Source organism: Aspergillus tubingensis (genome assembly GCF_013340325.1).
Source record: "Aspergillus tubingensis WU-2223L DNA, scaffold_11, whole genome shotgun sequence".
Taxonomy (NCBI): Eukaryota; Fungi; Ascomycota; class Eurotiomycetes; order Eurotiales; family Aspergillaceae; genus Aspergillus; species Aspergillus tubingensis.
Genome location: NW_023336285.1, coordinates 716282 through 740256, shown reverse-complemented (window position 1 = coordinate 740256; position 23975 = coordinate 716282). Strand labels below are relative to the sequence as shown.

The 23975-nt window shown below is 51.0% G+C and overlaps 8 protein-coding genes across 8 annotated transcripts; 4 read left to right on the top strand and 4 right to left on the bottom strand.

The window, feature by feature from the left end:
- Positions 1–1327: 1327 nt before the first annotated feature.
- Positions 1328–3090, bottom strand: AtWU_09594 (asparagine--tRNA ligase SLM5; the record flags this gene model as incomplete). Its single annotated transcript, XM_035504700.1, has 3 exons — positions 1328–2572; positions 2632–2752; positions 2825–3090. 3 exons carry the CDS (start codon positions 3088–3090, stop codon positions 1328–1330), a joined length of 1632 nt encoding a protein of 543 aa, XP_035360593.1.
- A 396-nt stretch (positions 3091–3486) lies between these two features.
- AtWU_09593 (TIGR00730 family protein) lies at positions 3487–6541 on the bottom strand (the record flags this gene model as incomplete). Its single annotated transcript, XM_035504699.1, has 2 exons — positions 3487–6267; positions 6320–6541. 2 exons carry the CDS (start codon positions 6539–6541, stop codon positions 3487–3489), a joined length of 3003 nt encoding a protein of 1000 aa, XP_035360592.1.
- A 1310-nt stretch (positions 6542–7851) lies between these two features.
- Positions 7852–8943, top strand: AtWU_09592 (putative histone acetyltransferase (MysT1); the record flags this gene model as incomplete). Its single annotated transcript, XM_035504698.1, has 1 exon — positions 7852–8943. The coding sequence occupies one exon, from the start codon at positions 7852–7854 to the stop codon at positions 8941–8943; it is 1092 nt and encodes a 363-aa protein (XP_035360591.1).
- A 622-nt stretch (positions 8944–9565) lies between these two features.
- AtWU_09591 (chaperonin-containing T-complex subunit CCT6) lies at positions 9566–11553 on the bottom strand (the record flags this gene model as incomplete). Its single annotated transcript, XM_035504697.1, has 7 exons — positions 9566–10792; positions 10855–11028; positions 11084–11104; positions 11157–11198; positions 11259–11280; positions 11334–11428; positions 11512–11553. 7 exons carry the CDS (start codon positions 11551–11553, stop codon positions 9566–9568), a joined length of 1623 nt encoding a protein of 540 aa, XP_035360590.1.
- A 381-nt stretch (positions 11554–11934) lies between these two features.
- sik1 (snoRNP complex protein NOP56) lies at positions 11935–13642 on the top strand (the record flags this gene model as incomplete). The annotated part of the gene is made up of 3 exons (XM_035504696.1): positions 11935–12098; positions 12158–13277; positions 13367–13642. 3 exons carry the CDS (start codon positions 11935–11937, stop codon positions 13640–13642), a joined length of 1560 nt encoding a protein of 519 aa, XP_035360589.1.
- A 648-nt stretch (positions 13643–14290) lies between these two features.
- Positions 14291–15136, top strand: AtWU_09589 (uncharacterized protein; the record flags this gene model as incomplete). The annotated part of the gene is made up of 1 exon (XM_035504695.1): positions 14291–15136. One exon carries the CDS (start codon positions 14291–14293, stop codon positions 15134–15136), a length of 846 nt encoding a protein of 281 aa, XP_035360588.1.
- A 301-nt stretch (positions 15137–15437) lies between these two features.
- Positions 15438–16091, bottom strand: AtWU_09588 (cytochrome oxidase biogenesis protein, Cox20 subunit; the record flags this gene model as incomplete). Its single annotated transcript, XM_035504694.1, has 2 exons — positions 15438–15694; positions 15758–16091. The coding sequence occupies 2 exons, from the start codon at positions 16089–16091 to the stop codon at positions 15438–15440; spliced, it is 591 nt and encodes a 196-aa protein (XP_035360587.1).
- Positions 16092–16568: 477 nt separating this feature from the next.
- Positions 16569–23378, top strand: AtWU_09587 (DNA polymerase epsilon catalytic subunit POL2; the record flags this gene model as incomplete). Its single annotated transcript, XM_035504693.1, has 3 exons — positions 16569–17176; positions 17235–17374; positions 17425–23378. The coding sequence occupies 3 exons, from the start codon at positions 16569–16571 to the stop codon at positions 23376–23378; spliced, it is 6702 nt and encodes a 2233-aa protein (XP_035360586.1).
- Positions 23379–23975: the final 597 nt, after the last annotated feature.

Genomic DNA, 23975 nt, shown 5'->3' with positions numbered 1-23975 from the left:
GCTGTCTTATGGACTTGGCTTCAACGGCCGTCTTGTCTTCCCCTGAATCTATAATAAGTTTGTTAAGCATCTACTACGGATTAGGCCTAGAGTTATGCTTCTTATAGTAACTATCGTTTGTAATGATTCGAATGTAATACGATATGTTAGACGAATACTATACTATATATACATAACTAGGTACAGTCTGAGCCATGCATGCATAACGTAACATAACTTAAATAGCGTAAAACCCACTAATTTCCACATGTCCCTACTACTTCATATACTACTAAATAGTAAGTAACTACTAATTATTGCACTATGATCATGTTACCTATATATAAATAGATAATGAATCTGATGAAATAGGACTATATCTTACCCGGTGTGGTCTCTTAAGATAGTAGTAGTGATCGTAGTAACACTCATGAGTATATATCTCATAGAACTCAATACTACTTTAGTAGCAGTTCCTATTCATTTTTTTTCCCACGTAGGATGGAGAAAATATACACAGAGTAAAAGTTCTGCCCTACCATGTATTCCACTACAGTACTAGTACTACATACACACACACTCACCCATACATAACATAATCATTTAGTCAATTTAAGTTACCAACAAGTAAGCATTCGCCGAACTTATCCCAACATCAATGTATTGATTAATTCTCCTAGTGCTTACTCTCAAGTTGTAACGGTTAACTAACTAGTTAACGTTACTGGTAACTTAACTTAACTGTCATGTCCAAGTTACCTGCCCGGTTACTATGGTTAGATGTATCGTGGCTTAATGCTTACTTACAGTAGTTTATCTAGCTAATGCATGGCTTGGTTTCAGGTTATTTGTTTGGGAGGGGAGGGGAGGGGAGAGGGCAGTGATGGGATGAACTAGTTTCCTGATAGGGATAATTAGTGACGGAGTAACTAGGTAAGTGAGTATCTCTGGTTGGTTGTGATTCTTGTTGGGGGTGTGAATGAGGCGATGACAGGTACTAATTAGTATAGAAGGTAATTAGTTTAGCTACCTAAGTAGGTAGTGTCTAGGGTAGTATAGTGTGATGGCTGTGTAGGGTGTGCTGGGGTGCTAAGCCTTGGGGTGTGTGTGTGGTCTTGAACTGAACTGGTTAGTTGCTGTTTTGATTGATTGCTTACCATGCTTATGCATATGCTTATGCTTGTGATTGTTGGTCGCTTTGTTACTTACATCGGTTAGTAGAAGATGACTGGTTACTGGTTACTGGTGTATGTTACAATGTGAGATTTTAGAAACTATAATACATTTAATTTTTCGAGTAAATGGTGATGATAATATACATGTCTCGTCTTGTCTCGTCTCACCTGATCTAGCAATCCGCCCGACCGAAGTATCTAGGGAACGCGACAATATCTCTAACACTGGATACGCCAGCCAAGTATCCCAGGAAGCGATCGAACCCGAGTCCGAAGCCTCCGTGCGGCGCGGTACCCCATCGACGGAGGTCGGCGTACCATTGGAGATGGCCTAGATCTTCGCCGGGGAGGAGATGAGGATACAGTTCTTCTGCTTGATGGGAGTTGGGCGTGGCTGTGTCAGTGCCGTCATTCGATGCGGCAAGGTTCTTGATCAAACCATGTTGGCGCATGTTCTGGATGATCTCCGGGAGGCGGTGCTCGCGGAGTGAACCGCCAGCTACTTCGCTGACCTCTGGTAAGAGAAGGTCAAAGCAGGCGACTGTTTCACCGTGGGTGGTGGCCGCTGATGCGTGCGACGGGGCCATGTAGAAAGGTTTGATTGGCTTGGGATAGTCGGTTACGAAGACCGGGTGCCCGTGGTTGAGCACGTCAACGATGTATTTCTCGTGTTCGAGTTGGAGACCGCCCTCCCACGTTGGGGGGTACTCGAAGGTGGCGGAGTCCTTGGCGACGGCGTCTTGGAGGAGCTCGATCGCTTCGGTGTATGTCATGCGTCGCCATTTGGGCCCGTCGATCATGTCCTGCCACCGTTGGCGAAGGTCAGCAGGGTCTATGGTTGTTGCCGATTCCTCCGAGTTGGATTCGCCGGGGCGTTTGGTGGTGAGGATTTCCTGTCCGACGGGCGTGTCGTAGAGGCGACGGGTTAGGTCGCGGAGAAGGTACTCGACGAGGTCTGTGAGGGTGTCCAGGTCGGTCATGAAGTTTGCCTCTGCTTCTAACATGTAAAATTCGCTGAGATGGCGCGGCGTGTCGCTCTTCTCCGCCCGGAACATGGGTGACATGGTCCATACGTTTCCTAGCTCCGCAGCGTATGCTTCCAGATGCAGCTGTGATGATACCGTGAGGTACTTGGGAGCGCGGAAGAAGTGGTCGCCATCGGCTGGCGTCGTCCCTACTGCCTCACGCGGTAGCACTGTGAATGTTTCTCCGGCTCCTTCGCAGTCCGACGATGTGATTAGCGGCGGGTGCACCTGGACGAAGCCGCCGTTGGGAGCGTGCCGAAATACATTTCCGAGTTGGTATAGGCATTCAGATCTGAATCGCGAGAGGAGGGAATTGAAGGGCGTGCGAAGGCGTAGGTGGGGGATTTGACGGAGGAATTCGGGACTGTGGTATTTCTTTTGGATAGGGTAGGTCTATGTAAGGATAATTGTGAGTTAGTATACGTCTGTAATTGAGGACGAGAGGATCCTACCTCGGGGTCGGTCTTTCCCACGATGTTCACAGAGGTGGCCTGCAGCTCATGTGTCTGCTCCTTGCCTGGCGGACATGCCTTCCATACTCCTGAAATTTCGACAGCTGTTCCGGTAGATAGTCTGGAGAGCGTGCGAGCGACAGTCAGTATCTAGGGTCGTGGTTGAAAGATTTCGAGATCGCGGAGGACGTACTCGGCAGCCTGGGAGGGATTCAGGATAGCCTGCAAAGGCTTGACTGTCGATCCATCGGAGATCTCAGCAAAAGCGAAACGCTTCTGCTTGCGAACTGATCGAATGAACCCGTTCAATTGGATCTCCTGGTCCTCCAGACTAGATCCCTTCTGACTCTGCTCGAGGACCTGGGCGCAGCGAAGAAGCGTGGAGCCGGCGCTCCTTGCTGCTGGCCTATTGTTCAGTCGCGCAACCGATGTGGCGAACGTCCGCCGCCATGTCAGCATCTCTTCGAATCAATGGGAGAAATCGCGCGGGCCAGAAAGATAGATTGGCGAAAGTATCGCGGGTGTGCATCGGCGTGGAAGAAGTGCGCCGGGCCGATCGATGATTCAGCTCCGCAAGCCGCACGCGATAAGCCGCTCACTTATCGCTGGATCTCTTCGTTGTTACGTGCGACGGACAGCTACGAGCAGCTCTAAATTAAGCCATATACGATTAAATATTGTCACTTTTCTGATTTAGCGATGGAGTAGGGAATATGTAGCGTAATCCGCCCAAAGCACACGCATTCCAGCAGTATCAGTCTCAGAACAGACCGTAAAGTCCACAGCTACTTGGATCCCAACGAGTCTGGGTCATATCAAGTTGTAAGAAAAGAAGTATTATTACCAAGTTGGTCGTCACATCGTCGATCCCTGTTGTTCGTATGCCTTGCGTTCTTCCTCAATCATTTCAATCGCATCTGATACCCTGCCGTCTGCGGCCGCAGCATAAATCGCGATTCGTTGATGGCCACCATCGCTTGCACCGCCATATCCCAAACTCACCAAGGTAGAGACGCAGTCGTCAATGTCGCGTTGCCTGACATCAGGATTGATTGCCTGAGTCTCGGAAGAAGGGGTTTCAAAACTGTTCCGACGTCCGCCGCGGTGACGATGACGTCCTTCCGGTCTCCAGCCGAATATGCCGCGAGGGGCGTCCCACCCCGAGAATTCATCTTGCCAAGCAGAGCGGGGTCGCTGGCTCTTCCAACGTCTAACATGGCGGCGAGGGCCAAAAGATGATTCCTCATGGTCATGCACACCATGCAGATTACGGGTCTCTGAGAACTGTCCAGGCTGTGCCGACGAATTCTCACGGACCTCCTGCGGAAACGTGCCGGGAAGCCCCTGCAGCGCCGCATTGCCGTTCAAGTGTCTGGCTTCCGGTGCTTTACCGTCACACCTCGTCTGTGCGCTGGATGAAGCCGCTTCCTTCTGCTGCTCAGCCAAAAAGTGCGCTTCGAGCTGTGAGACCGGGGGAAAGCGGCACTCTTCCAATTCACGCGTAAGCTCGGGGATCCGATCAAATTCAGGACTCACGGGCTCAGAAGGCCCCGACTTGGGGACACCTTCAGGCAAGAGGGACGGGTAAAGTGAATTGAGCCGCGTGGAATCCCCCAAGGACGAGTCTTCCAGACTATTGGGAGACGCTGTGTTGCCCGGATTGCGATTATCATTGGAACACAAGTCCGCCACGGTCAAAGGGACGGCACGTTTACCGCTGAGCGATTTGAAATCATCTTGATTACTAAGTGATGTCTTCAACTTGGCGGGCGTAGCTGTAGATCCTTGAAGCTCAGAAGGGATGGACTTGCGCTCACTAACAGCAGGCATTGGACCGTCTGAAGTTGCTTGAGGAAAAGGTTCCTCAGGGTGCAGCCTGGTGACCGGGGTCTGCTCACTGAATTCCAGGTTAATTGCATGCCCATCAATATGCGTCCCCTGCAAGGCCTCCAGGGCCGCCTTTGCCGCAGGGACAGATGGGAAGGATAGGTAGCCAAATCCAGCGTGCTTCTCGGTCCCAACATCAAGAGGCAGATGTACATCTACGAGAAAACCCCGGGAGGCAAAGACGTCGCGGATCATCTTCTCGCTAACATTGAAGCCCACATTGCCGACGAACAATGATGTGTTAGTGGAGCTTTGTGTCTCTGTCGGCGTAGCATTGTGGCTAGAAGATGGTACATCGTTGGTTACACCACGATCTTGTTCATGAGCATGTTGGCGACTAATGGGAGCGCGGCCACGGCGACAGTTGTATGTGTGTGGATGCCAACGTCGGTGCGTGTGTTGAGAGGGATGTGCATGAGTACTCGTGGGTTGTGGACGAGGAACCTCAGGCCCAGCAGGGAAGTGAGGATGATTAAAATTCTCGGGTGTCGGCCAGAAAGGAGGCGGCGGTGGACCTGGGAAGGGCTGGTGAAAAAGATGGGGAGGTGGACCGAAGAAAGGAGGAGGCGGAGGCGGAGGCGGATAATGGTGATGGGGATGAGGATGCGGTGGAGGAGGGGGCGGTGGTGGTTGAAAGTAGGGTGTGAAAGCAAAATGGCCGTGGCGTCCGTGAGGCACGTATGAAGGTGCATCTGGCTGCGCCTGGTTAGGGCCGCCTGGTTGAGTCGGTCCATCCGCCTCTGCAGCTTTCTTGGAGCCAGTTTTAAGGTCTGCTTCTGGTTCCAACTCTTTCTCTCCGGATTTTGTCTCGCGGCTTCCCAGATCCCGATCCTGGGTTGGCTGGTCTACCACATCGGGGACAACACTATTAACTGCAGTGGCATCAGATGGTCTGGAGGGTTCAGCCTGGTCGGGACGGAGGCCATCTGGACGTTGTTCAGAGGAAGCCTGGGGTTGACCACCCGTTCGAGTGCAGCCAAACTCCGACTCAAACGCTTCGAACAGAGTATGCCCTACATTTCCAAGTTCCGACGCCATTGCACGCAGACTGTCCACAGTGCCGGCGGCTGTAGGGAGTTCTCCCTGGAGAATGTTCCCTGTCGACGCACCACCAACGGTATGGTTGATAGAGCCGGTAAGCTGTCTCATCTGGGCTTCCAAACTCGCAAGAGCACCTTGTACCGAGGACCCAACATTTCCAGGAAGGGCCCTCTGAGCGTTCTCCAGCTGCCGTTCAATCTCGGGTATACTTGATCTCACCCCAGAACTGAGCAACTCAGCCCCGTTGAGCAGGTTCCGCATTGCATAAGTAAATGCATCCGTGGGATTTGGAGTCCTGCTCCTTGGGGTTCCCGCTGGCTCCTGAGCGGGAGCTGAAGGTCCTTCCGAAGTGTTATTTTCTTGTATATTCCTAGAAGCATCGAGAATCTTGGCCATCTCAGCCTCAAAGGCGGCCATGAGTGATGCTGTGTCGTCGATCTTCGTAGCTTCAACGTTCTCTTGCTCAGTACCTGACCGTACTTCTGCTGAAGTGCTAGCAGCCGGGGCGTCCACGGTTGATGATCCAGCGCGGTTGTCCGCATCCTTGCCGTCTTGCTTTATCTGGAACTTCTTCCACAATTCGGTTATTGAGTTCGAGCGTCGAATATCGAAGAGGTGCATGGGTTCGGTGGCTTCCTGCGGCATCGGGTCGTGCGCAAGGTCAACAGGCTCATCGAGGCGTTGGGAGAGTTCGAGAGACGATCCAACCTGTAAAGACGGATTAGTACCAAAACGACGCAGGATATGCGATAAGACATACAGTGATGATCTCCCCATCATCGTCATCAACATAAGTCAACCGTGCCCGCGGGTGATTCGATGCAAGATCATCATATTGGGGAGCAGACAGCTGCACGATTCCCCGACGAGCTCTGGGTGGTGATGGTTTCCTTGTCAAGGGTTGAGTGGATGCCGAGGGCACCTCTGCAGATGTATGTGATGGAGATCCATGAAGATCTCTGATCTGGAACGGTTTCAACATCTTCGGCGATAAAACACAACGGTCGCGGAAGAGCAAAGTTCCGCTCCCAGACCGTTATGAAGCCAAGAGAAGACGATGAATGATGAACCACGCAGCACGCAGGCGATGCTGGTGAAGAAAGTAGCCAGTTAAAGGATTCAGATACACCAGAAAGGAACAGTAAGCTGGCTGGCGATCAGCAAGAGAGAAAAGGGATCAAGCTTGACAGGAATCTAGGCCGTAGGATAAGGGTCTGTCTGAACCCCGGGGGGAGCGGCGATAAGGAGGGAGGGAGGGGGGGGAACAAAGGCTGGCAGGCGGCGGTCGTCGTCACTATTGCTGCTGCCTATGGGAACAACAGCTTTAGTTTCGGCGTTGGATCGTCTTTTCGCCTCAGTTCAGACAACAAGATTCCGCAAGAGGAAGCCGACCATCGTCATACGAAGGTCAGCTGCAGTGTAACGGGAAGGGAAGGCACAGGAAAAGGTTAGGGGTCCAGGCAACCGGATATTGAAGGAGATGTTTGACGTGATATGAAGGAATGAAGTTGCGGATGAGGAGAGATCTACTAGTCAGCCAAAGTACTTTGGAAAGTAAAGTAATCCGTCAATAAGAGACGATGAGAAGACTAGTTAGTTAGTTAGTCTGGATCCTCTCCAACATCCCAAGAACTCCAAGACTCTCTAAGACTCTCTCAGCAACGAAACTAGTTGCAGTCAAGCTTGTCTTTCTCCCCGCGCGGCGGTAATATGATTGGATGGTGACGGAGATCAACTGACCCGGTCCAACTGGTCTGACTGGTTTCATTTGACGGGAAGGAATCCGCAGGTGGATGGAGGTCCTACGTATCCTCTATACCAAAATCTAATCTAGTGACGACTGCAGCAAGTGTCCCTGCAGAGTGAGTGGGAAAAGAAAGCTTGAGCGTATCATATACTAGCTAAACAGCTAAACAAATTGATTGTATCCAATTCCCCCAATATAATCCCTCCGCCTTTCCCTTCCGGGTTTCTTCTTTCTCTCCATAGTAAGCAGAAAATATGCAAGTAAGCTGTACTGCCTTTCCGGACTCTTTTAGGCTAATCCCTCCCGCCCGGCCTATCCAAAGCAACCAGCGTAAGGGAGGAAAGGGTAAAAAAAAAAGTGTCCAGGACCTACTACAAACCGCCGTCACAGATGGCTGGCATCTCCACAGAAACGCGTCCGCTCCCCGATTACCATCAATTCATCATTAAGGGGGAAGGAAGAAGAAATAAGCCGCCGAATTGACGCCATTCGTTCCTAGCTACTACTAGTCCTGATCGTTTCCCCTTCCCTCCCCCGTGTCTCCAATGGCTCCCAGTGACCCTGTGTCGCGCACCGAACCATCCTCCACCGACCGTAACGTCAAGCACGTCGTACTGGGTGACCTCCTTTTCCCAACATGGTATCAGTCCATCTATCCGGAAGATCTCGTCAGTAAAGACACAGACCGGTTGTACGTCTGTCGTTGGTGCTTCCGGTACTCGTGCGACGTCCACGCCTACGCGCAACATACGCGACTCTGCCAACACCGGACAACACCTCCCGGAACGAAAGTCTACGATCATGGCGGATACTCCGTGTGGGAGCTAGACGGTGAATGTCACAAGCTCTACGCGCAAAACCTTTCCTTGTTCGCCAAACTCTTCCTCGATCACAAGTCCGTCTTTTACGATGTCGTCTCCTTCCTCTACTACCTCCTCGTCTTCACCGATCCCAATGACCCCGAGAATTACTACGTCTTGGGGTTCTTCTCGAAAGAGAAACTCTCCTGGGATGCGAACAATCTCGCATGCATCCTCGTCTTCCCGCCCTACCAGCATAAGCAGCTTGGAAAGCTGTTGATGGGCGTGAGTTACAAGATCAGTTCCTGGGAGAGTGATAGTGGTCTCATAGGCGGTCCGGAACGGCCGCTCAGTGAGATGGGTCATAGGAGTTATACTCGGTTCTGGCAGGAACGAATAGCCAGGTATCTATTGTTACGGGGCGGCAACCCGAAGGAAGCAGAGGCGCCGTCGGGCTCCTCCGTGCCACTGAAGCAGAAGTCTCCGAAGACGTCCAAGCGAAAACATACCCACGAGCTCATGACAGTGCAGGACATTGGTCTGGCGACGGGGATGTTGCCTGAGGATGTTGTCACCGCTCTTCAAGGCCTGGGGGCCGTGGAGCCTGCGACGCCTGCTAAAAAGCGCCGGACAAAGGATTCATCTGGCGAGGCTGGATCGGGCACAGAGGAGCCCTTGTTGATTCGGAAGTCTAAGATTCTTGAGTGGGCCAAGTCACATCATATGGCGCTCCAAGACCCTGTTAGAGATGAAGGTTTTCTGGGGAAATGGGCCCCGGCTGATTCCACTGAAGAGAGTGAGGTCGACAGTGATGAGGTTGACGAAGATGCTGGATAGGAGCTTCCTGCCTATCTTTGAGCCTATCGTTACGTTCTACCGCCATGTTTCCTGATGTGGAAACAGCGTGTCATGTATTATCATTTGCCTCTACTTACGCTACTGACCGTATGGAGCATCATATCATTAATGAATACCTAGCAATACTAGTATATACTGACGGACTAGTCTCATGGAAATAGTAGGATGCAATGTAAGCTCTCTGAAACAACATCACATTCTAGGATGCTACCTTGTAACGGAAGAGTAACTCCACCTATTGCGAGTTAGCTCTGCAAGTTACGCAACTCGCTCACTTCTTATTCACTAGTAATTACAGCCAAGCGACAATAGTACTTTGCATGTGCTATGAGCATGGTACTTATCTCGCTGCCTACATTTTGACTTTCAACGGATCAAGTCGAAGCACTCACCGTCCCTTAGGCAGCCATGAACGAGGCAACATTACATGCTAGCGGGTTTGAAACACGATTAATTCCCTCGTGGATTAAAATCGATTAGGATACGTAAGTATGTGAAGTACAATTTTCGACGTAGGATATTTTTCTATACCGGTATTCCGAATATGGAAGAACCTGATGTTCTCGCTTTACAATAACTCGCCTTAGACGTAGCCATCACATTACTCATCCATACCGCCAGGTCCTCCCTGTCGGCCCATTTGTCTGGCCTTGAGCAGCTCATCGCAGAGCAGGAGGTTCGAGGCAATACCCGTGCTTGACGCGACGCAGTTACGTAGCACACGGAAAGAGTCGAAGACACCTTCCTGGATGGGGTCCATCGGCTCACCAGTGGTCAGGTCCAGACCGACGGTGTTGCCGTTCGACTGCTCGTCTTGCAGAGCCGCCAATGAGTCCTGGACATCATGGCCAGAGTTGGCAGCAAGGGTCTTGGGGATGATGAGAAGGGCGTCGGCGAAAGCCTGAACACCCCACTTGGCCTTGCCCTTGACAGTCTTGCGGAAGGCCTCGGAAGTGAGGTGTGCGGCGCAGGCCACCTGGAAGCTACCAGCACCGGGGATGACACAGTTGTCGACGATGGTGTTGTAGACGGACCGCAGACCGTCGCGAACAGCATCCTTCACCTGTGCGATGGTGTGCTGGTTGGGTCCCTTGATGAGGATAGTGACGGACTTGGGGTCCTTGACTTCCTCAACGAAAGTGAACTTCTCCTCGCCGAGCTGGTGCTCGTAGACCAAGCCAGCCCATCCAAGGACGTCAGGCGTCAAATCCTCAACACTGTTCTGTGCAGTACCACCGCAGATAAGTTGAAGACGCTCCATGTTCCTCCGCTTAGCTCTCCGGAGAGCGAGAATGCCGTTCTTGACAAGGACATCCAAGCTCAGAGGGTCAATACCCTTCTGGTTAATGACAACGAAGCTCTTGTTGGGGTCGGTGCCGCAGACTTGTTGCTTGAGCTCCACGATCTTCTTCAGCTTAGCATCGACGAACTTGCGTTCACTCTCCACCAACTTATCCCTCTGTTCGGCAGAAGAGTAGTAGAAGCCAGAGTTGATTTCAGACTTCTCGTACTCCAGACTCACGTTCAGGGTCAGGATGAACGCGTTCTCCACACGCTTGGGCATGTCGGGGTGTCTGGCACCGTGGTCAAGAGCAAGACCACGGATGAGTCTGGTGTCAGAGGACGTGCGATGTTGCATGGTCATGATCTCAATCATGTGTAGATCGGGCTTCTCGGGAGCTCTGTGGATGGCAAGGACGGCGTCGACGATATCAGGCGTAAGCTTCTCGGCCAGAGCGCTGTTCAACTTCGTGCTGAGCGACGTCCGCGCAACGGAAAGGAGGAGTTCACGGTCAACTGTCCGTTCAAGCTTGAATTGCTCGAGGAACTATATACCACCATAGCTTAGTATTGTAGATGACCCACCATCTTAGATTCCGATGTACTGACCTTCAGAGACTCATTCTTCGCAATTTCATAACCATCCGTGATAACACGAGGGTGCAGACCCTCGGAGATGTGACGATTTGCCTGCTTCAGAAGCTCACCCACCAACAGGACGACAGATGTCGTTCCATCACCGGTAATATCATCCTGTGCCGTTGCAGCCCGGGCAATCATAACCTTTTGCCTGTATTAATAATTGCGTTTGGGGGAGGAGGAGGGAGGTCTAGCTCACAGCCGTGGGGTTTTGGATTTGCTGCACCGGTTAGCATGAGAGTTTATAATTCCTGATTGTAGATACCACTCACCATCTCACGCAGCAGAACATTTCCATCTTTAGTCAACTTGATCTGTTCGCAACATTGTTAATGAAAATGCCGAATTGCCGGACTCGAGGGAATATCTCATACTCCGCCTGCACCATCCACCAACCTATGATCAGTCAGCTCTGCATCTGTCTATTACCATCATAAATTGGAACATACATCTTCAGAGTACCCGAGGGACCCAAGTTGGACTTCAAGACATCCTGAAGACCCTCACCGGCGCTGATGTTGACCTTCAAGGCCTCCGCTCTCCGCTGCGAACTGTTAGTCTCTGCTGGACCACTGAGGGGCTAATGTTTCGGGGGGGTAAAGGGAAGAAGGATAACTGCATGCATACCCTCGACTCGGCCTTGGGATTGAGTAACTGCGTTGCAGACATTTTCTGCAGCACGAAAGAGCGACAAGCAACAAAAACCCAACGAAAGAAATCCGGAGAAAAAGATAAGGCTGGCTGGTGCTGTAGGGCCCCTAAGACGATGCCCGCGCGGCCACAAACCTGGTGGTGTTTGCCGTCGAATGCGGTGAGCTGTAGTTTTGGCAAAAAGCCCACATTCGATGTTCGCACTAGCGCCGCCGCGAAAAAAAAGAGCTCCGACGGCTCGACTCTGCAAATCTACCCTCCCAGGCTTTTCTTCAACTCCACGTCGGTCCACGGCAGGTCTACGGTCGCATAACCCCGGGAAATTGAGACGCGACCACGATAAGTCGCACGTAAAGGACCGTTTTGTCTAATTTTTAGGGCCCTTCCCTCAATTTCGCAATGGCCGACTTCCTTCTGTTCGAGGGCCCCATGGGCTACTCGCTTTTCAAGGTCGCCCACCAGGGTGACAGCGTGGGAAACCGCTTGAAGGAGGTTCAAGAAGGTGTTAACGACTTGGCCAGTTTCGGTAAAATGGTCGAACTGTCCAGTTTCCTGCCTTTCGAGTATGTGGTTCAATTTTTCCCATAGGGGCACTTTCCCGCAGGATTCTGACAACTTCCAGGAACAACAAGCAGGCCCTCAGTGAAATCAACGATGTCTCCGAGGGTGTCGCTTCGGACACTCTGATCTCTTTCCTCGAATTGAACTTGCCCAAGCCCAACAAGAAGAAGAAGGTTGTTCTGGGTCTGGCCGACAAGGCCTTGGCTGGAAGTATCAAGTCTGCCTTCTCTTTCGTTGACTGCGAGACTGGAGACACCAGCGAGGTCGTCCAGGATATGCTTCGTGGTGTCAGACTGCACGCCACCAAGCTGCTGAAGCAGCTGCGTGAGGGTGATATGGACACCGCCCAGCTTGGTCTTGGTCACGCTTACTCTCGCGCCAAGGTTAAGTTCTCCGTTCAGCGCGATGACAACCACATCATCCAGGCCATTGCTATCCTCGACCAGCTCGACAAGGCCATCAACACTTTCTCCATGAGAGTCAGGGAATGGTACTCCTGGCACTTCCCCGAACTCTACAAGATCGTCTCCGACAACCAGCGCTACGCCCAGATTGCCTTGTTCGTTCAGGACAAGAAGAGCTTGAACGACGAGAAGTTGCACGACATTGCTGCCCTTGTGGAGGACGATGAGGGTGTCGCCCAGAGCATCATCGACGCTGCTAAGCACAGCATGGGTCAGGAGATTTCCGAGACCGACATGGAGAACGTTATCTCTTTCGCCCAGCGCGTTGTCAGCCTGTCCAAGTACCGCAAGTCTCTCCACCAGTACCTGATTTCCAAGATGAGCGTTGTCGCCCCCAACCTTGCTGCCCTTATTGGTGAGATCGTTGGTGCTCGTTTGATCTCCCACGCCGGTAGCTTGACCAACCTGTCCAAGTACCCCGCTTCTACGGTCCAGATTCTCGGTGCTGAGAAGGCCCTCTTCAGAGCCTTGAAGACCAAGGGTAACACCCCCAAGTACGGTCTTCTGTACCACTCCTCTTTCATTGGAAGAGCTGGCCCCAAGAACAAGGGTCGCATCTCGCGTTTCCTTGCCAACAAGTGCTCCATCGCCTCCAGAATTGACAACTTCTCCGAGGAGCCCTCCACCAAGTTCGGTGAGGCCCTTAAGAAGCAGGTTGAGGAGCGTCTGGACTTCTACGCCACTGGTGCTGCCCCTACCAAGAACGAGGTCGCCATGGTAAGTCAATACAGCTAGTGTGTTTGCTATTACCCTAGTGAACCAAATCTCCCTATTTTTCGTAACAAGTTTACTGATGGTTTTTACAGAAAAACGCCATGGATGCTGTCCTTGCTGATATGGACATTGACGGCGCTGAGAGCGATGCCGAGATGCAGGACGCTGATGAGAAGGCCGAGAAGAAGGACAAGAAGGAGAAGAAGGAAAAGAAGGACAAGAAGGAAAAGAAGGAGAAGAAGGAGAAGGGCGAGAAGGAGGAGAAGAAGAAGAAGCGCAAGTCTGACGTTGGCGAGGGCGAGTCCGAGAAGAAGAAGCGGAAGCACGACAGCGATGCTGAGCCGTCCAAAAAGAAGAAGAAGGTTTAAAAGTACCGAGTCTTGGGACAGGAGGGCGTCATTGTCGCGGCGTTGATGGGTTTTCTTTATTATTCTTGCCAACCATGTTCTGTTTTCTCCTTGACGACTTGATGGGCTGGGTATCTTGTAAATTATTCGATTGAGGCCTGTGTCGTGTTAAAATTTGTTTGTAGTTCTTGCTGCCAATCTGATATGGCTTTTTGGTTCTAGACTTATATGACATGGCAATTGGCTGTAAGCGATAAAGTACTAGTGGTTTGACGGACTTCCAGTAGCGATCTAAACAAAGGAACCAACCGTATCCTGGATATCTAATCCGAGCCAACAGCGGAGGAATCCTGGCTACTAACTAGTTAACTACTCTAAGTTACAGGGTCGATCGCTGCTTATTCACCGGGCGGAGGAAGGGGCCGATGACCACCCAGACCGGCTTCCCCCCCAGCGAGGACTGACAACCCCATTGCACTTTCCCTTCGTTCAGCCACTACCATATATCATGGCCCGAGCATCAGTGCTCTCCCCATTTACTTAGTTATAATGGCTTCGTTTATGACTCTGGTCAAGATACTAAGAAGCTAGCTTTATTATTTAGCGCACACTTACTGTGCCATTCTTTACCATAGCCGGCGCGGTCGATGTGATGCCCCCACCTTCGCAATGAATCCCAGCCCCGCGATGATGCCAGCTACCCTGCCGACGATGTCCTCTGAATCGCCTAAACGTAAGCGAGCATCGTCCGAAGATTCTGATTACCGCAGTCCTTCCGCTTCACCTACATCAAGCGGCTCAATCCCCAACCCCCAGGAATCCAAGATCCGGGAAGCAGAGGACTGGGGTCGATACAGCCCGCGAGCGCTAGTCGCTGGTCGCTTGGGGCGATTGGCTATCCGCGGGGATCAATTTTCTACGTCGCCAGTGCCGTATGGAGTAGATCAGGGCATAGTCGCACATACGGCACAGTCGGGGAACTGGCCTACCTCAGACGGTGATACTCATGAGTCTTACACCTTATCCGAAGCAAACACCTCGATGGAGATTAGTCCCAGCCCAGGGGAGCTGTCAGAGTTTGCGGAAGCTACTCAGTCTCCTGAAATTGCTAGATCCGGTTCACCATCTCCCAGAAAGAGACGATCGACACCCAGCCCTCGCAAGAAGAAGCTCCCTACGACTTCTCCCAGGATGCGTAGCCGCAGTGCATCACCACCCCTTATAACCGATACAGCTGAGAACCCACTTACATGGCATGACTCGGAAATCACGGGTCACAATCCGACTGATCCTACTGACGACGGATATGGGCTGAATGGAATTGGTTTCAAACCGACTGCGGCAATGGCTTGGGCCAGGTCAGAGAGGAGAAAGAAACAGGTCGCAGAATGGAGGAGCCGTGAAGCCAGAGAGGCGCGCGAAAAGCGGCGAGAACGCCGAGACGGTGCCGACTTCGAGAGGATACGGTCTATCCAATCTGGTGCCATTCAGAAAAGGGTCAAGTTTGACGTCTAGATGCGGATTTCACATGTGTATGCATATGCGTATGAACACCCTTGTCTCGAGACACACCTTCTATCCTTTACGATATCCCTAACACTTCTGGAGTTTATCGGTTATTATGGCTTTATCGAAACGGGCGTTGGATTGAAATAATCGACACGAGACATGACGACATCACAACTTCAAGGTTGGATAGGGTAGCAGCCCCTAATATAGAGAGGAATATGTACTTTTGCAACCAGCCCACTTTATACATAGTACTATACAATGAGATTCCATCCAACTCCAGTACTCCATGCGATGCACAAAAAGCCTACCAAAACTTGTAATTCGATAGGTTGGTCCAGCTCTTCCGTTTCCTTTCCTCCTCTGCCAAACGGGCGGCTTCCTCGATCTTCTGTTCCTTCTCACGTTGTTTCTTATCCTTGAGTGCCTTCATCAACTCCACTGCCTGTTTCATGCCGTCTAATTCCTCCACGCGACGCCGTTGGCAGAACTCGTGGGCTGCAAGCGCTGTAATAGCGAAAGCACCTACTGCCCAGTTACAAGCGGTCCACATAGAGCGCAGTCCTAAATTCATTCAATTCATCAGCTACCATGTATTATATCAGATCCGTTGTTAGAATGTCATACCTCCAACCACGCCCCTAACGCCGCCTACACCGAACCCGGCCCCGATTCCGAGCAGCAGCGAGTCACGCGCACACGGCGCTTTATGGAAAGACATGGCATTTTCGAGCGACATTGTTTTCATAGCCTCAGTGACCGTGATATCCTTTGCCTTTTGTCCGGTCTTGGTTGTCGCTGTAGGCAGCATATTCACGGGCTCTTCGGGGTTTCCGAAGGCATCCCACAGCTTCCCGACCTGCGACTTGGGAAACTCATGCTTCGGTTTCCGGTCTCCCTGTTGCCCAGGCTCTCTCACTTCCGGAGTGGAGGTAGTTGGGTCCCGCGCATCGTCGGCCATTATGTGAGATCCAATTGTGGGTTCGAGATACCTTGTCGTCGCTCTATATCCAATCTATTGCCTTATGCGGGCATTTTCTCTACCGGGTAACTATGCGCGGTATACGGATCAACCTATTATCCGGTACCTCCCGGCTAGCCAGCAGAAATGGATAGTTTCCCCGAGGTGCCCGCGATCATCCAATGACTACGCGTAAAGTAGAAAACGCGAACGCGTCGGAATGGCGTAGGGCAAATCTGGGCTCCGCAACATGCAAGTGGATCAACGACCAATTCAGTTACATTGGAGCGCGCTCAACTGTGTCTGTGAAGAAACGTCCAGTTCACCAAAAAAAGAAGCTAATTTACACCAAAAGTCAACTATGCGCAGCTTTGTCCTGTGTTAAATACACCATTGCTTTCCATGTTTCGCCTAACTCATTATCGCCTTGCTCTGCAGTGATCTTCAGCCCCGGCCAGTGGGCGCGTCGCCGTCGCAATGCCTTCAAGAAAACCCAGCAAGTTTGGGAACAAGTTCCGATCAAGCGCGGCCTCCTTTAATCCCAAAAGAACGAAGACAATCGAGTTCTCGTCTCTCCGATCCACCGAAGCAACCTCTCAAGATGAGAAATTCGAGGCAATCCGGCTGGCCAACAGCATCGATGAATCCTTGGGGTTCCCTCGGTTTGAGTCCGGCGAAAAACGAGTCGGTTGGCTCATCAACATGCACAGTACCTCCATCGAAGATCCGAATGTCCCCGGAGGACGCGCCGGCGTGGATTACTACTTTCTCGAAGATGGAGGTGGGAGTTTCAAGGCAACTGTTGAATACGACCCATATTTCTTGATTGCCGTGAAGAAGGGCCGTGAAACTGAGGTCGAGGATTGGTGTCGGAGGATGTTTGAAGGGCTCATCAAGAAGATAACGCGGGTGGAGAAAGAGGACCTCAATCTGCCAAACCATCTGCTTGGGTACAAACGGACATTTCTCCAACTCAACTTTGCGAGTGTGAGCCACTTGTTGGAGGTTCGCAAAACACTCCTTCCTCTGGCGGAGAAGAACAAGAAGAATGTAAATGTGATGGATACTTACATGGAGATCTCCAGGTACGTGCATCGATCTGGAGTCTATGTCTTGGAAGTTTGGGCTGACCGGTATCTGTAGCGCAAATGCTGGGTTTGACCTTTTTGACGATGAACTTATTAATGAATCACGATCTAATGCTACTATGAACGCGAGCGACTTCATTATTGATATTCGAGAATATGATGTTCCTTATCATGTTCGAGTCTCGATTGACAAGGGTACGTACCCGCATCATGTGTATTCTCTTCACGTCGCTAACGGCTTCAAGACATCCGAATAGGAAAATGGTATACAGTAGAGGCAAAGCACGGCGTTATCTCATTGACCTGCATAGAAGAACGACTTGCGCGAGCCGACCCTGTCGTTCTAGCCTTCGATATTGAAACAACCAAGCTACCGCTGAAATTTCCCGACTCCGTGATTGACCAAATCATGATGATATCCTACATGATCGACGGGCAAGGTTTTCTAATCACCAACCGTGAGATCGTATCCGAAGACATCAATGATTTTGAATACACGCCCAAGCCAGAGTACAGTGGTCCTTTCATGATCTTCAACGAACCCGACGAACGCGGTGTTCTAGAGCGATTCTTCGAACATATCAAAGAAGCGAAGCCTACTGTCATTGCTACCTATAACGGTGACTTTTTTGATTGGCCTTTCGTGGAAGCTAGGGCTAGCGTTCTCGGCATCGACATGTACAGAGAGATCGGTTTCCGCAAGAACAGCGAGGATATCTACCAAAGTGACCACTGTGTTCACATGGATTGCTTCGCCTGGGTGAACCGTGATAGTTATTTGCCCCAGGGAAGTCGTGGTTTGAAAGCTGTTACAGTCGCAAAGCTTGGATACGATCCCGACGAGCTCGACCCAGAGCTGATGACTCCGTACGCAAGCGAACGCCCTCAGACCCTGGCAGAATATTCCGTTTCCGATGCCGTCGCCACATACTACCTCTACATGAAATATGTCCATCCTTTCATCTTCTCCCTGTGTACGATTCTTCCTATCAACCCCGACGACACGCTGAGAAAGGGAACTGGAACACTATGTGAGATGCTGCTCATGGTGCAGGCGTATCAAGGAAACATCGTCCTGCCGAACAAGCACAAAGACCCCCCGGAATCCTTCTATGAAGGACATTTACTCGAATCGGAAACTTATGTCGGAGGACACGTCGAGAGTATCGAAGCTGGTGTGTTTCGAAGCGATATCCCTGTTACGTTCAACGTGCAACCTTCTGCGATAGACGAGCTCCTCCGGGATCTGGATGCGGCGTTGAAGTTCAGTATCGAGGTAGAAGAGAAGAAGTCGATGGACGATGTTACGAACTACGAGGAAGTCAAGAAGCAAATTGCGGACAAGTTGATTGACCTCAAAGAGAGGCCACACAGGGATGAAGTGCCCTTCATCTATCACTTGGACGTTGCATCTATGTATCCGAACATCATGATCACCAATCGACTGCAGCCTGACTCTATGATTCAAGAGTCGAACTGTGCCGCCTGTGACTTCAACCGACCCGGAAAGTCTTGCGATAGGCGAATGCCATGGGCATGGAGAGGTGAATTCCTTCCGGCCAAGCGTGACGAGTACAACATGATTCGTCAGGCTGTTGCAAATGAGAGGTTCCCTGGAAAGCACAAGAATAGCCCGATGAGGTCCTTCGGTGATATGAGCATCGAAGAACAAGCCGGCATCGTCAAAAAGCGACTACAGGATTACAGCAAAAAGATTTACCACAAGATTCACGACAGCAAAACAATGGTCAGGGAGGCCATCATTTGTCAACGAGAAAACCCATTCTACGTCGACACTGTCCGCAGTTTCCGTGACCGACGATACGATTTTAAAGGAAAGCAGAAGGTCTGGAAAGGCAAGACTGATGCTCTCAAATCTTCAGGGGCATCGGCTGCGGAGGTGGAAGAGGCCAAAAAGATGATCGTCCTCTATGATTCCTTGCAGCTTGCCCACAAAGTCATTCTTAACAGTTTCTATGGTTATGTCATGAGAAAGGGATCTCGATGGTACTCCATGGAAATGGCTGGTGTTACTTGTCTGACAGGTGCTCGCATCATTCAGATGGCAAGAGAGCTAGTTGAACGCATTGGACGACCTCTGGAACTCGACACTGACGGTATCTGGTGTATGTTGCCGGGCTCATTCCCAGAGAACTTTTCATTTACCCTGAAAAACGGCAAGAAGCTGGGTATCTCATATCCGTGTGTCATGCTGAACCACCTCGTCCATGGAAGCTACACAAATCATCAGTACCAGACTCTAGTCGACCCTGCTACATTCAGATACGACAAAAACAGTGAGAACTCAATCTTCTTCGAGGTCGATGGTCCGTACAGAGCTATGATCTTGCCAACCTCAAAGGAGGAGGACAAGAACTTGAAGAAACGGTATGCAGTTTTTAACCATGACGGCTCACTGGCGGAACTGAAGGGTTTCGAGGTCAAACGTCGTGGAGAGCTGAAACTGATCAAGATTTTCCAAACTCAAATCTTCCGATTCTTCCTGGAAGGCACAAATCTTACTGAGACGTATGCTGCAGTGGCTAAGGTGGCTGACCGATGGTTGGATGTACTTTACGAACACGGTGCAACTTTGGCCGACGAAGAACTTATCGATCTCATTTCGGAGAACAGGAGCATGACGAAGACACTTGAAGAATATGGAAACCAGAAGTCAACATCTATCACAACTGCACGGCGTCTGGCAGAGTTCCTGGGTGAGCAGATGGTGAAAGACAAGGGCTTGAACTGCAAATACATCATTTCATCCAAGCCCCGGAACACCCCTGTCACTGAACGAGCCATTCCCGTGGCGATCTTCTCCGCTGAGGAGAACGTGAAGCGTTTCTTCTTGCGCAAGTGGCTTAAAGATGACCCCGGCGATATGGATCCTCGTACTGTGATTGACTGGGACTACTATCTTGAGCGTCTGGGCTCCGTTGTGCAGAAGCTCATTACCATCCCCGCTGCGTTGCAGAAGATTCGTAACCCGGTTCCTCGAGTTGCTCACCCCGACTGGCTGCAACGGCGGATCAACACCAAGGATGACAGGTTCAAGCAAACGAAGATGACAGATATGTTCATCAAGTCCGATAAGCAGGAGAAGAATCCATTGACAGACATCTCGACGAATATTCTCGACCATCGTGTCCAGCATACAGGTGATCTGGATGAAGCCATTGCCAACTCTACACAGAAGCTCAAGCCATCATCCGAAACCAAGATCTCCCAAAAGCGAAAGCATCCGGAAGGTCTGTCAAAGACCTCTCTTGATCCTTTCGCGACCCTCCCCGCGAAGATGCCGTCAATGGAGGATGACTATGTTGGCTTCCTGAAATACCAGAAGCAGAAGTGGAAGATACAGAAACAAGCCCGCATTCGTCGTCGTCAACTTTTCGGTGAAAGGGCAAACGCAGGTGGCGATTCATTGAGCAATCTGTTCAGAAACCAGGCCGAGTTGTTATACATCAATACCTGGCAAATTCTGCAGCTTTCCGAGACAGGAAGGCCTGGCATTGTGCGAGCGTTTGTACTGATCGACCGAAAGATACATGCTCTCACAGTCAAGGTGCCCCGGCAGATTTACGTCAACCTCAAACAGGACTCACTTCCTGATGTCGACGTGCCGGACTGCGAGGTTGAAAAGGTCAACCACACACTGCCCAACGGACATCCTTCGGTCCATTTGTTCAAGTTAACGTTGTCGGAAGAGACATATCTCCGCGAAGCGGAAAAGATCGATGTTCTCTTCCAGCACCCTAGCGTTGAGGGCGTTTACGAGAAGAACATCCCTCTCAATATCCGGGCAGTCCTTAAGCTGGGTAGCATTTGTACGTTCGATGAGGAGCAACGGGGTGTTCTCGGAGAAGGCCTGGACCGCGGCTTTGACCTTTCGACTCTATGCCGGACAACCACAGAGCAACCGTATCTTCTTGACTCGCCACTTGCCTTCCATTATCTCTATCATGTCGCATCTGGGGACAGGCAGATTTTCGCCCTTTTCTCCAGCACGAAGAATGAGGCACATGTCGTGATTTTGAACCGCACGCGGGATGTTCAGGGTCTTCCGAACCTCGACAAGATCTATTCTGAACTTCTCGCGCGAAGAGTGCAAACCATGGAAGGAGACCAGTCACAGGCTGCTTTTGAATATCAGGACAAGATCCATTTCAGGACCACACAGGTGACTACTAGGAGAAAGGCTCACCTGGAGGTTGGAGACTTGATCAAGAAGTTCAAGTCCGAAGAGACCATGCCCGCTGTTATGGTCATCCAGTCACAACAAAGGAAGCGTCTGTGCCATGATATTCCGATCCTTCGAGAGTACCCTACGCTGCCAGTCAAACCGGAAGTGTCAGATATGGATCTCCCACCTCTGGGATGGCAGTCCTTCATTGCCAGACGATTGGTCACTCACTACCTCTATCTCTCCGCCTGGATTCAACACTTGACATTGCTTGCTAGATACGGTGACGTTCCTCTTTGCAACTTGGAGAACGATGACCCTCGCTTCCTCATCGATATCTCGTATGCCAGACGGCTCCAGCAGAACAACGTTGTGCTCTGGTGGTCTTCGAACCCTCGGCCTGATCATGCGGGCTATGAGAAGGACGATATCTCCGGTCCTCTTGAGAAAGTCTCCATGCCATCGGTGAATGTTCCAAGTGCGTATACCACAGTATGCATTGAGTTGGAGGTTCGTAATCTGGCAATCAACACAATTCTCACATCGTCCATCATTAACGAGATGGAGGGTGCGGATACACTTCTGGCTTCGTCCGGCCAATCCGCAGACCCTAACGGAGGCGGTGTCTTGTACTCCGAAAAGGCATTCGCTTCAGCCGGCGCGGTTGTGCTGCGTGAGATGGTCAAGCACTGGTGGACTGAGGCTTGCGACGGAAACAGCATGGCAGATATTATGGTGCAGCATTTGATCCGATGGGTAGAGAGTCCGGTCTCATGTCTCTATGATCGGTCCTTGCATCACTACGTACGGATGCTGTCACGGAAATCATTCCAGCGCCTGATGGCTGAATTCAGGCGCGTTGGGTCAAATGTCATCTTTGCTAGCTCCACCCGTCTCTTGCTCCAGACCTCCAAAACGGAGGTGGGCAATGCCTACGCATACAGTCAGTACGTGCTCAAGTCCATCCGAGCCAACCCCTCGTTTCATTTCATCGACCTCGAGATCAAGGAGTACTGGGACTACCTGCTTTGGTACGACGAATATAACTACGGTGGCAAAGGTTGCCAAGAAGTCGTCGAGTCCGATGAACAAGAGTTGGAAACCGTCATGCACTGGCAACTCAACCGTACACTGCCCACGCCCATGCAAAGTATTTTCCATGACTGGGTTGTGGAGTATATCGAACTCATGCACGGTCTCAAACGGCCGGATACAAACGACTCTACGCCTCGATTGACGCAGATTCCAATTGGACGCCCCAGTGACGAGGATAGCCAGGAAGCCTCGGCTGCCCTCGCAGAAAAGTTTTCGAAACCACTGAAGAAGCAAATCACTGGTCTCATTCGTCGGCAGCGCGACGAGCTTCTTCACCCGGAGCTAGCCTCTGATTACATCTTCCCTGTCCTCCCTGGTGTACTGTCCGACCCTAATGAAGAGAAGCGCAACCCGGTGTTGGAACTCGTGAAACTACTCATGCAAGTCCTTAGTCTGTCAAAGTTAACTACCATGGAGACCCGGTTACTGCGTCGCGAATTGCTAGCCCTGTTCGAAGTACGAGAATTCAGCAAGGAAGGCCGCTTCGAGAACCCCGGCGCGAGCCTCAAGATCCCCGAACTCACCTGCGGCTCATGCTGCCTGATCCGAGATCTGGATTTGTGTCGGGACGAAGATGTACTGCCCGAGCCCGGAGTTGACGCCAGTAAGAGCTCGACCAAGCCATGGCGCTGTCCGTTCTGCCAAACGGAATATGACCGGTTGGCACAGGAAGAGATCTTGATCGGTCAAATCCAGGGGTACATTGTCGGGTGGCAAACACAGGACCTGAAGTGCTCGAAATGTGGAACGCTGAAGGTCAGCGATTTCATGGAGCATTGCTCGTGCAGTGGAGTGTGGGTGGAAACGATGGATCGGAAGGAGATTGAGAGGAAACTGCACATCTTGAACAGCGTGGCCAAGTTCCATGGTCTCAAGTTGTTGGAGAGTGTTGTAGGAGAAGTGCTTGCACAGATGTGAACATGGGTTTGTTCTTGCATGATTGCTTGTTGTCGTTTTGAGCGTTGATGGTTGGTGGCTATACCCGCGGTAACTCTTCTACACTTCGTTTCGATATATACATGCGGCCGGGGGCAACATTGGATAGGCGTTGTGGAGGGGATTAAGGGTCAATTCAATGGCGTACATAGCATTGTTATTATCTTGACTCCATTCAATACATAGTGTATGCATAATAGGATCTAGCACGTGGGTAATATGTTGCTTAGAAACTCAAAACGACGCTTGTTGTAGCAGTGCCAGTGCCCTCTTTTAAGGGCTGTTCAAGATGTCGGGAAATACCTCCGGACCTTCCCACAGTGAGTTTTCGATCTGAGAAACAGATGTATTTTATAAGGGTCCTGGGCCTGTAGCGTATTTCTATAGTGGATGTGGGAAATGATCACATTCGTCTGATCGGTGTATATCGCAATTAATTGCATCTATAAATATACGAGACCAAGTGCACGCGATCCATGGATGAGACTCGATTAGCACCTCGGCACGTGTGTTTGTGGCAGGCGCAACACAATCCGATCTGTCACCCCCAACTTACTTTCCTTCCAACACGCCGATCTC